Below are 18,099 nucleotides of genomic sequence, written 5' to 3'. Positions count from 1 at the left end.
CACTCAAAATAAACAACTGAGACTCAATTTCTCGTAAAGAAGCCACTTAGCAAACAAGATTTTCACCGAATCTCTTTCTTCCACCAGGATGAATTGCAATATATCTCCTCAAGAACAATAATTGCGTTCTTTCTTCTTCCTCTTGTGCTGGAAAGCCTGAGAAGAAAAGTACACCATAATAACCCTACAACATGCAATGTTGTTGACAAATGTAAATCTTAGGAATTTGGTTTTTGCAAATTCCAGTGCATTTAGCAGGTTCACATCTTTAGTCCCGATTTTATGTAAATGGCAAGGACGCAACCTCTATCCATAAATCAGAGATGGGCAGTCTCAAACTTTTAGGTGAATCAAACATCAGTCTATCCTGATGACAACCACCCTTCCTGCAAAAGAAAATATACACGGGCAATAATAATACATGCAGGTTACTAGAGCAACCTCTGTAAGGTTATCCTCCTCAACCTCAACTTTCAAAGTGTTCTCAAAAGGCAATGTGGTTCTGTGAAGATCTGAATCAAGGTCACAGACTCTAGAAAATTGTCCTCAGTAAAACAATTATGTCACCGAATTCGAACCACAAAGCACTTTAACTCAAACAAATAAATTGAAATATGTCTTTTGTGGTTTTTACATTATAATCTCAACTAAAGCCCTTTCACTAAGCTCCTTGATCCTACCAATACCTTGTCGCCCGATTCTCTTGACCTCGAGCTGGAAGGATTTCAAACTTCAACTTTCACATGTTCAGCTTCCTAGCCCGCTTAAGGCTCCAACTGCGGTGAATTTATGCATTGTTTTAAACCTAAATTCATGAAGTCACCGAGACACCAGAAGTGGATAATCGACAACATATGGTATTTAATTCATATGGTTCAACGGAGGTTCCACAAGCATATACTTCAAGGCTTAATGTATATATCACCATTCAACGCTCATACCAGGAATGACAAATAAAGACTACACATGTATAAACTTCATGCTTCAATGCATTTCTCAACATTTCTCACAATTGCGTGTTCAAGATTCCTTCATATGGTTAGCAAATCGCCCTTATTCCTGCAAAGCTCAGGCTCTCGAATTGGAGGCAGTGTCTGGAAATGGGGTCTGACAACGGTTGTTCGATGGATGAAAATGATGAGTTATGGCAGCAGTTGAGATATGAAGCAAAATTGGACGTAGATGCAGAGCCCGCCCTGGGAAGCTATCTGTATGCGACGATTCTAGTTCACAGGACCATGGAACAGGCGCTGACATATCACCTAGGAAACAAGCTATCGAACCCCATCCTTTCTAGTATGCTCCTTTACAATCTGGTCGTGGATGTCTTCATCGAGGCCCTTGAAATCCGCGACACGATTCGAATCGACATGAGGGTTGTGAGAGAAAAGGACCCCACCTACGGCTCCTATCACCGACTGAAGGCATGCTACAACTCTTATACCCACGAACACAAGTCCGCAACAACAGGTGATCTCAGGTGAACGGGTCAGCTCACTGAGTAAGCGCCAAGTTTCTCAGAATCTTTGTAGAAATTGTGCCACCCAACATATAAATTCTAGGATTTTTTTGTTCATAATCAACCTTGCTGAAACTGTTGATGAGAAGACGGAGTCAGAATTGATAGGCTTAGGACGGGGAACGTTTTGTTTTTATTCAGGAGAGGCGTTGCATTGTCATAGGCTTCTGAAAACCTCACTAAGGCAGAGGTATTTTGAGCCTAGGAAACAACACTTAGAGCTTTGACAGGACTCAACAACGCATGCAAAGGAATAACATACTAAAAATACAGTTCTCAGGGGCACCAAGTTTTTTTTCCAAGCAAATTTTAGAGCATTAGAGGAGGTGCACAGTGAGTAGGTGCCAAGTTGAGAATGACAACAAAATAATAGATGGCAAAACTGACCTACACAGAAAGGCCATAAACAAGTGGCTCAAATATCAGCAGGGTAGGATATCGCCTGCTTTGATACCATGTTAAACACACACATGGCAAAGACAAAATAGGAAAGATAAACATGAGATTGTATTTTTTATTCACGATGATACATATTTATAATACATAGGAGTGACCCTTGGTTTCATATTCCAAGTGGTCCCTTGGACTCCTTTTGGCTGTTCAACTTCCACACCAACCATTAGAGGATTAGGTGTCCAACAATTTCAATAAATTGCTGTCGGATTCTAGAGAAATTTGACTATAAAAACCTACCAGAAAAGATTCCAAAAAGTTGCACTAACGACAACTCGATTTTAATTTAGATATCAAAAATTAATTAAATGTATTTATCCCTACTTTATCATGGAGATTCTTAATTTGTAAATAGGGTTTGTTATAATATCATGGGCCATTACTATGGATTATCAATACTAGATACCTACTTTGGAGATAAATCTCAATCATTGATAATTAAATCTACTCTGGAGAATATTTTATGGAGGTTAAATCCTTACCATCCACTTAATGATTATTGATAATTAAATTAAAATTCCGAAAACCATTCCAAAATATACAAGCTTATTTAAATAATGAAATTTTAAAGTTTTAAAATTAAATGTCTATTTTTTTTAAATATATTAATTTAATTTAATTGCCAGAGGCTTTTTATTTCAACTTAAGGTAGATGAAGATATGTTAATTTTTTTTTCTTTAATTGAGGGCCTAGATTGATTTTCAAGGGAATATGCCCAACACAATTGTGGTGTATCACAGAGTTTGTTTTATTTCAACTTAAGGTAGATGAAGATCATTTTTTTTTTTAATTAATTGAGGGCCTAGATTGATTCTCAAGGAAATATGCTCAGCACAACTATAGTGTATTACAATTTGTTAGGTTGGGTTGACTTTTTAATAAATTTAAAAAATTAGATTTGTGCCACATGGCTCTCCGCTCACCATTTTCCTAGGGATATGAGATTATTCCAATTCTAATAAGTTTCCCCATGATAAGTTCCCCATTATTATTTATAACATTCATTTATATATAAGAAAACTTTATTTAACAAAAGGTCCATTACTTTTAATAAATTGAAAAAACTAGATACGTGTCAAGTGGCTCTCCACCCACCAATTCCTTAGGGATTTGAGATTATTCCAATTCTAATAAGCCCCCCTATGATAAGTTTCTCATTATTAGGTATAACATTTATTTATATATAAGCAAATTTTATTTAGAAAAATGGTCCATTTTACAATAAGATGTGTAATTTTTTTTTTCTTAATTAAAATTGACCCATGTCAAAACAACACGACAAATAAAGATGAAAATAATAAACAATACCTAACTTGTGTAATTAAAAAAAATAAACAATACCTAACTTATCTAATTAAAAAATTTATATACAACAACATGATCAACGTTGAAATTTGGTACAAATTTGGTACAAGTGAGAGCGATGGGCTAGTCATTTACCATCTGACAAGGTTAAAGCATGCAAGCCCACTACCCAAATAAACTTCGTTGTCTAATGCTTAACTGAGTGTCTTATTTTTTTTGGAATCCCTAGAATAAACCAATTTCTATGTGATATAGAGATATCACCGACGAATCATGACACAATCTTTAATAGATAAAACATTAAAGGATATAACTGCAATGAATCGTGACATAATATTTAATAGATAGAACATTAAAGGATATAACTACAGGTGGACCTATGTCGATTGTAATGAACATAAATAAGTATAAACTAACATCAATCAAATCATGCATATAGTGACCTCTTCTACTGAATGGGCTATGGATTTTTCAAGTTGATTTTGTCTTTTACAAATATTCGTTGAATAATATAAAATTGGTAAAAGCTAAACCATATATCAATATCAAAAATTTAAGAATAAAGTTTTAATTTTTAATTTTTATTTTTCAAAACATTTTACCAAATAAATACAAAATATGTATTAACACTGTACCCTTTGAAAGATATTGTTGTCTTGTTTTGGAAGCTATTAATGCAAGACACTGTATCGATAGCCCATTGAAGGATATTGTTGTCAACTTAAAGTTAATATTTTTATGAAGTTATTCGCAAAAAGAAAGTTTACAACTAAAACTGAATTTATGAATTTATTAATGTTTAATTATGTCCTTGAATTTTTTAATGAAGTTTTGTTAATCATAATTGCTTTTATATTATAGATGCTTATTTTATGAATCAACTAAGCATCAATTTCGAAGTTATTCATTCTTTTGGATTATAATTTTATTATTTGGTTTCTCTTCTATGATAGGAGAGTAGAATCATTCTAGTTATGTAGAGAAAGAACCAAAATTAATGATTAGATATTGTGTAGGATTTAAGTTCAAGAAAGAAAGAAGCTTTGTAGTGTGACGAAATCATTTGAAATCAAGAATCTGTATCTTGAGGAGCTCCTTGATTCCTCTATGATTGAGTAAAGTTTGATTAGATATCATTAATGAGCCATAGCACACCAAGTATTTCTATGTAACAATGGTACATAAAATCATCGACAACCTCCTCTATTTTGTAAGTATTTATGTATAACAATAATTAAAAGAAAATTTAAGTATTTATGTATAATAATGGCTGAAAGAGAATTTAAGTATTTCTAGGTAACAATCATTGAAAGGGAATGTTAAATGTCTATTGTAAATATATAACCAAATTAAATAAATATGAAAAATACATTAATAAGAATTTTTTTAAACACAACATAAATATAAATATATATATATATATATCTATATATATATATATATATATATATATATTTAAACATAACATAAAAACCTAAAATTCATATGACAAAAGCTTAGTTATAACTAGAAGTCAAGCTTATTTGACCCCACACAAAAAAATATAGTTCTATTTATTATCTATTATTGAAAAGTTATATCATAATTGCCACTCCACGTACTCTACATGTAGACGGAGGACCAGATAATTGGTACGACACATTCCACAAGTCCTAACTACATAGTGATGACCACGATCTGGAAGAGAAGTCCTCCAATCCTCCACCTGGAAGAAACTCTTGTCTTTCTATCAATTTCTCTCAAAAGAGGAGGCAACTCGAGTTCAGTCTCTAGGTAAAGTCACTTCATGCACCACCAAAAGTTGCAGAAGTATCATAAGTACCATCAAAAACATTTCCAATATTAACAGAGGTATATTTAGTTGCGCATCTTGTTACCCTATTCTAGATCAATACCCAACAACAAAAGTAGTAGTTGAGCTTATAGTTTGAGAGCTTGTTCCAACGTTGGATTCTTTATTCAGAATTGGTTAGCTTCAACGGCCTCAAAAACCCTAAATTGAACCGAGAAGGATACAAAAATTACCAATGAGAGAAGGATACTACAGGGTTTTTTTTTATATAATTTCAACACGAGCACGAGGATTAGGGATAAACCACACCACTGCAGATACTCTTAAAATATATGTCATGTAATATTTTTTGATGTATATTTTTGTGAGTACACATTTCATGAGATCATAAGATCGCTTCATTCTAAACTTCTAAGATGACATTCTAGAATAAACTTGTGGAGCAAGTTTCATCATGAGCCCATGCTCTTTCTTATAGACATGTTCAAAATAATGTGCAGTGACTAGAATCCACATGCAGATTTGCAGGAAATGGTTAGGGCTCATCTCCTTGGACAGACAAATAAGGTCCAATAATTTATGCTTTAGGTTCACTCTTAAGTACCTTGTACATAAATCTTGTATTTTCAAATGAAAATAAGATGCTAGAGGACATCATGTGGAAAACTTGATATACGATAACAACAACATTCTAGAGGACATCATGGAAAAATTGTTGTATGATCTTTGCATCATTATTCTCGAAATCATGATTACATGCACAATGTGTTCATAATGCTTTTGTAATGGTAGTTACAAAGTAGACTATGTTTTATAACATGTATTCTCTCTAACATGCTTGTTTCCTTTTCATAGAAATAATATAAATTTAATAAAAAAGTTTTCATTTCAAAAGTACAAGAAGAATTTTTATTTTTGTATTTTCAACATGTTAATTATTTGTGAAGACAAATAATTATATAAGAATTCCAATTGCAATTACTATATACCCAAATACAAGTTATTTCTCTAGTTTACAAATTCTTCCTCTAGTTCTTGGCCCACTAAATTGCTAACCATAATTACTATGTGTAGAGTTTTTAGGTATGTCCATGGATCAACATGGTGGGGCATGCATTCCAGGTGTAGCAAGATCTCTTGTCTCACATCAATTCTAGCTCTCAAATGCATTTCAACAATACAAGTCCCCAGTGAGCAAGAGAGTCACTTACCGACTATGTTTCCTTGACTCAGGCAGACTTAAATGTAGTAGTTGTAGTGCTCCTCGACTTCGGCAGGCTAAAATATACGAGTTGTAGGGCTACTTAACTTAGGAAAACTTAAATATACTAGATGTAGGGCTAATTAATGGATATGATTGTGGGGTAATAGCTTAGGGCATGTGTATATCACCAACTCATGTATCATGTTCATCTCACCAACTCAAGCTCTTCATCTTACTTGTCATTTATATGAATGGTAATGTTCATCTCACCAACTCAGGTATCATGTTCATCGAAGTAGGAAGCACAAAGATATGGCCTAGGCATATCTATGAGTTACACATAACAACACATGACAACCATGGGTAATCAGGGAGTCAGTAGCCACATGGACATTATAGGAAAACACATTATACACACACATTTAATATTAACTAAGAAATGATGGGGCAATGCTAACATTACTTTGTTTTGCAAAAAAATGTCTATAATATGAATTTTAAAACTATGTTTTCTTCCTCTTTGCTTCGACAATAGGCCAAATAAGACCTCAAAACTTTTCATTGGCTAACAAACAATCTTATCAATATTTTATAGGCTGGAAAAAGGTAAAGTAAAGCATGTGAATTAAAACTTTGAGTTTAATCGTTTGATTTTGTTTGATTTGCGCACAGGATTAATATTTGCACACAAATCGATTACTATAGTCCTTGTTGTGTTATGACAAGGAATAATAAGATGACATTACACAACATGTTATGTCATAATATTCTTAGTATTCTAAGAAAAGGAAAGGAAAGGAAAACCAAGTATGTATATATATATATATATATATATTGAGGTCTTATTATGACATATATATATATATATATATATATATATATATATATATATATATATATATATATATATATATTTAAGCAAATAAATTAGGAAAAATTATAATTATGTTAATAGACATATTTATTTTGGAATAGGACTTCCATAATTTTAATTTAATTATTAATAATTATTAGGTGGACTGTAGGGACTTAACCTCCATAAAATATTATCAAATATTTTTAGTAGTATACACAAATCAAAGGTTGAGATTTATTATCAACATAGTTATGTTTTTTTGCTCTTTTAATTAAATTCATTAATTAAAAAAATATTATATGAACAAGTGGCATATGAAATCAATTATGCTTTAGATGTTGTGGTATATATATATATATATATATATATATATATATATATATATATATTATATATATATATATATATATATAGAGGTCTTATTATGACATACATATTTTTTAATCAAATAAATTAGGAAAAATTATAATTATGTTAATAGACATATTTATTTGGAATAGGACTTCCATAATTTTAATTTAATTATTAATAATTATTAGGTGGAATGTAGGGACTTAACCTCTATAAAATATTATCAAATATTTTTAGTAGTATACACAAATCAAAGGTTGAGGTTTATTATCAACATAGTTATGTCTTTTTTTCTCTTTTAATTAAATTCATTAATTAAAAAATATTATATGAACAAGTGGCATATGAAATCAATTATGATTTTTTGATGTTGTGGTATTGATGAGCCATGGTATTGACCCATGATATTGTAAGAAAACTTATTTACAAATTAAGAATCTCCATGATAATGTGGGGTGAATCTCCATGATTAAGAATCTTGTTACATGTTTTTTTTAAATGTATATATATCTAACTTATATATTAATTATTTTTATCAATAATAATAATAAAGTTATACTTTAGTTATTTTTTATGATTATTTTTTGATTTTAGCAATTTCAGATTAATAATAAATTAAGTGTTGTGGTGTTTATCATAGATCGATATCTATGCATATTTACTAACTGTTTAATTTATATCATTGTACTTGTAAACTAATTGATTTTTTTTATAATAAATTCTAATATATAATGCCATATAATTTTATCAATATGAATTTATACCTCCATTTATAATTACATTAAATACTCAATAATTATCATTAAATATATCCAATATTTAAATTTTAAATTAAATTTATTAATTTAAAAAAAAATAGGTATTATAATGCTTTCACTATCTCCAACTATAATGGAGTATTCACTATAATTGAGTATCCATATGTATAGTATGTGTAGATGACTATAGAAAACGGGTTTAGCATAGCAACTCATTAAAACTTTTATCATTATATCCACATTCCAATCAAGAGTGTGTAACATTTATTTTAGGATAATAATATTTATTATGGGATTAATCAAATTAACTAAAATATTTAATATATTATATTCTAAGTGAATTAATTTTAAATTAAGATTTAAGTTATGTATTTTTATCACTTTCGCAATTAAACTACTACATTTAAAATCACTAGGGGATGAAGATAAACATTTATACTAAACTTTCTCACCTAAGAATATAATATTATATCATAGTCCCAAATATGATGACATGGACACAAGCAATAATTTAAGCCTAGCTGTCACAGACAATTTGTGTTATGAGTAATTGGGGAGTAAAACTCTCGTTTTAATTCAACTCATCAACTTAAGTGTATATCAAACACTTCTCATCAATAACTTCAATGTAGTTCCATAATCAAAGCCATATTTAAAACTTACAAATTAACCATAAGGGAAGACTTGAAACCATAAGGAAAGACTTATAAATTAACTCTTAATGATTTTTTTTGGTCAAATTTTGTAGCTTCATTTACCATATTAGATGTGTCCTCAAAAAGTTTCCATGAGGATAGGGAAGACACCATAAAGGGAATCTCAAAAGTAGCAACATCAAGAAAGAAGCAAAGCTTTAACCACATTCTTTTCGATAAATTCAAAAAGGAAAAATTTAAATTCTTCTTACAAAAAGATTATGACAAAAGTAATCTCCAATTTAATAACTACACAATATTTTTTCGAGAAAACTTACAATGATGTTATGTAGATATGGTTGGGTTTATAGAGAAATCGGGCGTTCTTTACCATGAAATGATGATTTTATTATATTAACATTGATATCATGTAGATTTAGTTTAGTTTATAGAGAAATCAGATGTTCTTTACCATGAAATGATGATCTTATTATACATTTTTTTTATAAGATAGGTGCAATTTGTTTCTCATGTTAGATGCACTCGTTTGAGATAGGGATTTGCACCAACTTGAGCAAGGTATTCATGGACTCATAAAATGAAGAGGAATCATCAGTTCAGAAGAACTTAGAGCTACATAAGGGTATGAAGAAAGATAACAAATAAAAAAAATTTAATATATGTTAAAGAAGTTTTTTTCCTTTCTTGATAGCAAGAAATAAGTATCATAGTTAGAAGATATTGACAAAGTATTAGTGCTAATATAGGTAATAAAGAATGGTGATTTCTTTTTCTAGTATGTATGAAGAAAGTAATAAGATTTAAATGGCCTACTAAATGTAACATATATGTGGAGTAAGATGATTCTTTGTATATATAAAATAAAAATAAAAATATAATAATAATAATAATAGAGATATTCCACCTAGTAACTTGTTGAGATTCCAAGATCTCTTAGTATATGTTATAAATTATGAAAAGGATAGCATTGGGAAGAATAACACAACATTAATGTGACCATTAAAATGAAATTGACCTTCATAGGTGAGGCAAGACTCTACTTATAGAATCAATCAAATATAAGAGCAACGAATTTAGATTTACAAGTAAATTTTCAATTTTAAATGCTAGAATTATATTGAAAAGGGGAAAGTCAAGCAACGAGTAAATTTATATTTGATGTATGTTGTAACCAAATAATTATCTTGATATTTATCTAGATGAGGGATACAACAATAGGTTCTTTTCAAATCAAGTCCAGTTAAGGAGATATTAGATAATATGTTGATTGTATCATTACAAAAAAATCATCCATAATAGAGAGATAGTGCAAGCATGATAATAAAGCTAGAAAATGATTAATTATGATTTCAAGAAACCCAAGATACAACAATTGAGTGGTTTCCAACAATTAAAACTCATTGTGTCTACCTCAACATCACTTGCATGGATGAGAATTTTGGCACATACCATAAGATTTTTATTATGCATAGAGTTCAACTATATTAAATTAAGTCAATAATGAAAACAATTTTTTAGAAGAAACATATTTTTAATCTAATAAGTGATAATATGTTTGACAACAAAATTAACTTTTTTTTAATACATATGTATATAATGATTATTTTAATAAAATGTTTATTTATGTTATTCATTTACATAATGCATATTAAATAGTAATAACTCAAAACTATTGTCAACCATGGAGATGATACCAATATGATTGTCAGCCAACCCTTCATCAACCTTGTTGAAATTCTTATGTCATATTTGTTTAAGTCCTCACATAAAGTTATTAAATATTGGAGACCAACCAATTGAACTCCCTACCAACTTTATGGATACTTTCGTTCCCAAGCACCCCAAATTGCAACAAGGTTATGTGAAGAATACACACTAGCTAAAAATTGACGATTAAAGTTGTGAAAACTTAAATGATTTCCATTTCTCCACAATCCTCAACTAACCAAATTCTCAATAATGTCAATCAAAAGTCATTTTCATTATAACATCCACCTAACATTACTCAACTAACCAAATTCTCAATAATGTCACTCAAAAGTCATTTTCATTATAACATCCACCACCTAACATGAGTATATATAAAATATATTTCCTCTCATCTCAAACCCTCTTTATATAATATTTTGTCTTATATCACTAGTCCCATCATACAAAATTATAATTTTATAATTACCAAAATATTTACATTAGTTAATAGCTTTCATTATATTAACTCTATAACATTACAACTTAAATTTGAATTACGATACTCTATTAGATGCGCAACTTCATAACATGTTTATGAATACTTTTGAATTGAATTTTCTCTAATAAAATAATCATATTAAATTAATTTCATGCACAACTTCATAACTCGGGTCCTTCTTCATGTAGCACAATTTCTTTATTTCAAGTGGATATTTATTATAGTATTTTTATTAGGATCAAACATATTATTTTAGGCTAATTAATCAGTTTCATTTCTAATTTATAATACATTATAATGTTATTTTTTATCTTTTAATATAATGCACCACTAATAGCTTTCTGCGAATATTTCAAAATTAAATTTGTAATTTATTTCCATGGCATCTTTTACTAATGATACCCAGCATTTTAAGCACAACATGTTCTTTAATATTTACTTCTCATAATTTTAAGGATGTTATTAGTGTATGTTTTTCAAGTACTTAATCTTGTTGATAGGAAATGACGTAACAATGAAGACATTGTTAATTCCCATTGTTATCTTTGTTTAAAGACTAATGGTTGCCTAGGGATAAGGTTTTCACCTTATAGCGTGTATTTAGCTGATTCACATGAGTGATCAAATCCACAACTTACCATCATGTTAATAATATGCAACTACAAAGTAAATTATCCCCCACAGGTCAAAACAAGAGTGTTATCCCGCATAGGTCACAACAAGAGTGCTAGTAGGTGGGAACAGGGACATTGTGCCACCTTTTTTTATAGTGCTTGGTATACCTCCTTACAATATCGTCATTGATGTGTGGATCAATCAACAAGAATATTCCTTGTACCTACATTCACGACATTAATTCATTAATATTTATCATAATTGATATCAAATATAGAAAACATATTCACAAAGTACACATTATTTCAAACTCAATTTAGAGTCCAGTAACTCATCACAAAACTCCAAATCATGTGCTCTTATAGTTTCCTTCACACTAGGTGAACTATTAATAATAATTGCAATTTAATTTGTTCAAAATCCCATTTAAAGTCATAAAGAGAATAAAATAGTGATATTCATATCATCTAGATCATGCACAGCATGATATATAAACATCACATAAATTTTAATTAAACCACCAATTCATCAACTAACTTACTCATCCATAAAATACATGTTGAGTTGTCTTATCATAATAACACGCATATAGTAAGCCTTGAGGGTTAGCTCAATTGGTCAAGTCCTCGTTGTTAAAGCACTTTTGGTATTGAGAGGTCATGGGTTCAATTCTCTTGACACTCTTGGGGTTAGGTTCCATGGTTGAGTCGATAAGACATGATCCCTTCAGGTGGATCTGCCTGGTACAAATATTATGTGGACAACACAATCACCAATATCCAGTGTCTGTGAACCACATAGATGTTAGACATTTAGCATTGTTTGGATGGCTAATGGTTTCAAGTGTGTTAGAATTAATGTCAACATTCACGCTGGGAGATGTGTTGGGCAGCTGGCATTATCTGATACTTGGCAAGACTATTGGAATTGATGTCAACCAAACTAGCATGGATTTTTGTGGTAGCAGATGTTGGCTGTGATTTCCACTAGCCTAGTTGTGATGGTAAATGGGCTAGAATTGATGTGTTTCAAGCTCAGGGAGAGTCCCATGGTTTCTTTAGTATCTTGTAGAGAATCATCATAGTAGTAGGCTTATTGGAAAAGTCATAACGTGATGACTATGATGGTTAGGAGTCCAAGGTTTTGAAGGAAATTATGCCTATGGATTTGAACTTAGATGGAACTAAAAGTGGTGTAGTTGGATAGTTCTTGGAAAGAGATTTCCAACGGTATAAGGAAGTATGAAAATGGCCTCCTGGTTTGAGAGATAGAGTCAATCAAAGTTATAAGGCCCTAAAGTCAAACTATTGCAAAGTTAAAGGCTTGGAGACCCATTTTGGAATGAATCTAAGTTTTTTGCATTGCTAAAGGATAGAATAATGGTTAGTGGTGCCACCAACAAAAGGACAGGGCATAAACAACAAAGTAACGGGAAGCAGTTTGATTGGCTTCGATTGAGCCCACCCAATGGAGCTACCTCGATGGTATGATAATGATGCACAAGTTAAAGTGTCAAGATGAATGGAGTGAGCTGACGAGGAGTGCCAGTAGAGAAGCAAGAAGTAGTTTCATTGGCCACAGGTGGAGCCCACTTAACAACTTGGCTAGATGGACTTACCCCGACGATAAAATTATGGTGCACAAAGAGGAAACATCAGGTGATGGATGTTGGGACACGGAGGAAGAGAAAAAACCAAAAGGAGAACAGTGAGGGCTCTCGATAGACCCTAAAATACAAGTTGACATGGTGGAAATTCCCTAGAGGGTTCACCCCAAAAGTTACAGTTGCAGTGCAAAGTGTAAAGCATCAGGAGGCATTGATAGGTGGAGCCCACCCGACAGTGGTAGCCTGGAAATTTAATCAAGGTGCACATCACTAAGCACTGAAAGGAAAGCATCAGGCTATGTGGAGTCTTTCTGGGCACACTGCAGACAACCCATTAGATAGCCATTCTGGACCCGTAAGTGGTTTTCTTGCACAATTGGTCGTGCAGATAAAAAATGGAGAGCTACTTCGGGGGCATCCCTCCCAAAACCACAATCCACTCAGGAGTGATGTTAGAGCAAAATTTTGGAATCTAGTGGTTTTTTATTATAACGAAATTTGGCACAAAATAAAGGTCTCAGGGGCCCCTTCTCTCTCCTCTGACCGGACACATGACAGCATTTGATTGGATCACAGGAGATGATGGTGGCAAATGACATCAACATGATGTGGCTGTACAGGGGAAACATGGTAGGAAGATTCAATATTTTTGGGTGGCCCAAATCCAGGTGACACGTGTCACCACTTAGGAGGCGCCACATAAGGTTGATGACATAAGCATGACATCATCCCAGAAGGGCTATGCCAGAAGATTTGAGCGGTGTGCACAAGAGGAACCAATGGGTTGACTGGGCATCAGGTGGACTGGGCATTGGGAAGAAGTGGCCATGTCAGAGCACGTGCCAATGGAAAATGCGTCAGGCGGCCCCACCAGGACAACTCATCCTGCTAGGAAAACCCCAAAAGTTTGTTAATGGTGCATAAAGTGAATGCGCTAGGTGGGAAGTTTCGGGACATGTCGGTGAGACAACTCATGCTGGTGGAGCCTTTGATTAGATAGTAAAAGTGCAGGGCAGACCCTATGGGACAACTAAGCCTGCAAGGATCACCTCGGTAGAAATAAACAGGCACGTAGAGTTTTGGCCAGGAGGATAGCGCTTAGACGTGTCACGCTGATAGGTAGTTAGTTGTAGCTAATAGGCATAGTGGAAATGGTGGTCCCACATGACAGTGTGGCCTAGAGGAGATTACTCGAAAGATATACCCTAACAATTTATAAGAAGGGTGCAAGGTAATGCGCAAGGATAGAATGACTACAAGCTAATACCTGTCCCTTGGTCATTTTGCATAGAAATAATACCAAGGATGTAGAAAAATATCGAAGGGGAAAGATAAAAGTGTTGAACTTAGTAGCTTCAACCTTAGCACCAAGCCTTGGTCATTTTGGGTAGAAATTAGACCAATAGCGTGGAGCCATTAACAAAGGAATTTGACTCGTGAAGGGCGTAGCGTGACTTAGCACGTATAGGCTAAGCCAGTGGGCACAACCTCTAGTCCCATGGCAGAAAATAGGTAAAGGTGCCAGCAAAAGGATCTAAAGGCCAAAATCAATAGATTTGGCAGCATTGTTAATGGAAATCCTTTGGGCTTTGGATGAACAGGTTGGCAACTACTTTGGCAAGGTTCCACCATATTTGGTAAAAGCACCAAAATTAGCCATTCGCCATAAGTTGGTTATGCAAACATGGATGAGTGGACATCTGGTGAAGGTATTAACACCTCTGACCATGAAAATGATTCGACAACTAGAAATAATAATTGAAGTCAAAATCAATTGTTGAGAAATTATTGATGCACGAAGGCAAGGACCACAATGCACAAAATGAATTAATGGATCATGTCCTCAACAAAATTTTCCATTATTGTTTTGAAGCTTCTGCAATCAGTGCATTGTGTGTAGTTTTCTTCTGGAGTTCTCGCATCCATAATTATTTGCATCAACATTTAGAGCGAGCCATCCACCATGGCTCATCATCAAGATAGATCAATAATTGTGTAAGACAGATCTCATTGGTATGAATAAATAGAGTTAGGGGTGTAAAGGGAATGGAAGCCGACCGTATCATAATTGTTTTATAATATTTGGTTTTAATTTAATTATATAATAGTAATAAAAATAGAATGATTTAAATTGAAATATTTAATTATATAATAAGAATTTTAATTATCTTCAATTTAAATTGATTTTTATTAATTCTTATTTATAACTAGTTATTTTATATTTGTTTTTGTTTTTGTTTTATAATTAATTTTATTATGGTTTTGTTCTTACTTTTCAGAATAAATCAATTATATTGATCTTAATAATAATCTTATTAGTGTTAATTAATACTAATTATTAATATTAGTGTTGTTTCTAGAAATTTTTATAATTTTAATTGAGGGCCTACATTGATTCTCAAGGGAATATGGTCAGCACAACTATAGTGTATTACAGTTTTTTAGCTTGGGTTGACTTTTAATAAATTAAAAAAATTAGATTTGTGCCACGTGGCTCCCCGCCCACCAATTTCCTAGGGATTTGAGATTATTCCAATTCTAATAAGTTCCTTCCATGATAAGTTCCTCATTATTATTTATAACATTCATTTATATATAAGAAAATGTTATTTAGCAAAATGGTCCATTACTTTTAATAAATTGAAAAAACTAGATTCGTGTCAAGTGGCTCCCCACCCACCAATTCCTTAGGGATTTGAGATTATTCCAATTCTAATAAGCCTCCCTATGATAAGTTTCTCATTATTAGGTATAACATTCATTTGTATATAGGCAAATTTTCTCTAGCAAAATGGTCCATTTTACAATAACATGTGTAATTCTTTTTTTTCTCAAGTTAAAGTTGACCCATGTCAAAACAACACGACAAATGAAAATGAAAAAAGTAAACAATACCTAGCTTGTCTAATTTAAAAAAAAAACACCTTCGGTATAAAGATAATATCTATTTTAAACCTAACAAATTAACAACCATATATTAAATATATTAAAAAATTCTATAAAACAACATGATCAACGTTGAAATTTGGGACAAGTGAGAGCGATGGACACCATCTTTAATAGATAAAACATTAAAGGATATAACTACAAGTGGACCTAAGTCGATTGTAATGAACATAAATAATTATAAACTAACCTCAATCAAATCATGCATACAGTGACCTCTTCTACTGAATGGGCTATGGATTTTTCGAGTTGATTTTGTCTTCTGCAAATATTCGTTGAATAACATAAAATCGATAAAAGGTAAACCATATATCAATATTAAAAAATTTAAAAATAAAGTTCTAATTTTTTTTTATTTTTGAAAGCACTTTACCAAATAAATACAAAATATGTATTAATACTGTACCCATTGAAGGATGTTGTCTTGTTTTGGAAGCTATTAATGCAAGAGACTGTATCGACAGCCCATTGAAGGATATTGTTGTTAACTTCAAGTTAATATTTTTCTAAAGTTATTCGCAAAAAGAAAGCTTACCATCAAAACTCAATTTATTAATATTTCATTAGAAATGTTTCGAGAATTAACATTTTATTTATCTCAAAAGAAGATAGCTCTGTTAATCGATTTTTTTTGGTCATTATGTTTACTCCCTCACAAATGTTTTTCTAAATTTATCAGCAACAAGAAAGCTAAAAAATAAACCTAGAATTAATTAATCTTCACACTTTCAAACGTTTCTCAGAATTAATGTTTTCTTTATTTCAAACACCCCTTTCAGATGGACAAAGTTTCGTTAAAACAAATTGTTTTCGTCATTGTGTTTACTCCCTTCTCTTGAGTGGATATTCAATTCATCTCCATTTTAGAAAAGAGAATTTGTTAACAACACTAAATTAATAGAAAATAATATTTTTATGTGATAGATCTCAAAGACATTTTTATGAACACTTGTTTTCTTGAGTAATTATTTTTATTCCTTTATTTTGGATGGAACAATTTATTTATTTTCAAAGGAGAAGAGTTTCATTGATTCAATTTATTATTATTATTAATAATTACAAAATCAGTGCATTTAAAAATTAATAGTCCATAATTATTAATTATTAGATTGATCATAGGATTATTTAGTATTATTTTTATTTTATAAATTGCATATCTAAATCTGCAATTCAAATAAATTTAGATGTTTTTCTTGAATTTCTTAATGAAGTTTTGTTAATCATAATTGCTTTTATATTATAATTAGTTATTTTATGAATCAACTAGGTATCAAATTCGAAGTTATTTGTTCCTTTGGATTATAATTTTATTATTTGGTTTCTCTCTTATATGATAGGAGAGCAGAATCATTCTAGTTATGTGGAGAAAGAACCATAACTGGGATAATAATGATTGGATATTGTGTAGGATTCAAATTCAAGAGAGAAAGAAGCTTTGTGGTGTGAAGAAAACGTTTGAAATGAAGAATTTGTATTTAAGGAGCTCCTTGATTCCTCTATGATTGAGTAGAGTTTGATTAGATTTCATTAATGAGCCATAGCGCACCAAGTATTTCTATGTAACAATGGTACATAACATCATCGACAACCTCCTCCCTTTTGTAAGTATTTATGTATAACAATGGATGAAAGAAAATTTAAGTATTTATGTATAATAATGGCTGAAAGAAAATTTAAGTGTTTATGTATAATAATGGCTTAAAGAAAATTTAAGTATTTCTAGGTAACAATTTAAGTATTTCTAAGTAACAATGATTGAAGTGGAATGTTAAATGTCTATTGTAAATATATAACCAAATTAAATATATATGAAAAATACATTAATAATATATATTTTTAAACATAACAT

At 31.3% G+C, this 18,099-nt stretch overlaps 1 protein-coding gene across 1 annotated transcript; it reads left to right on the top strand.

Annotated features, from left to right (window-relative positions):
* The first annotated feature begins 1,100 nt into the window (after positions 1–1,100).
* LOC149237014 (serine acetyltransferase 5-like) lies at positions 1,101–1,484 on the top strand. The gene has a single exon (XM_089369117.1). It carries the CDS (start codon positions 1,101–1,103, stop codon positions 1,482–1,484), a length of 384 nt encoding a protein of 127 aa, XP_089225243.1.
* Positions 1,485–18,099: the final 16,615 nt, after the last annotated feature.

The sequence above is a fragment of the Pinus tabuliformis genome, chromosome 8 (genome assembly GCF_031772625.1).
Source record: "Pinus tabuliformis cultivar Carrire ecotype Pingquan chromosome 8, CPIR1, whole genome shotgun sequence".
Lineage (NCBI taxonomy): Eukaryota > Viridiplantae > Streptophyta > Pinopsida > Pinales > Pinaceae > Pinus > Pinus tabuliformis.
This window is presented reverse-complemented; position numbering and strand designations above follow the sequence as displayed.

Excerpts from the sequence above, each read along its gene's own strand:
- LOC149237014 (XM_089369117.1), top strand. The coding sequence starts at position 1,101 with ATGGGGTCTGACAACGGTTGTTCGATGGATGAAAATGATGAGTTATGG.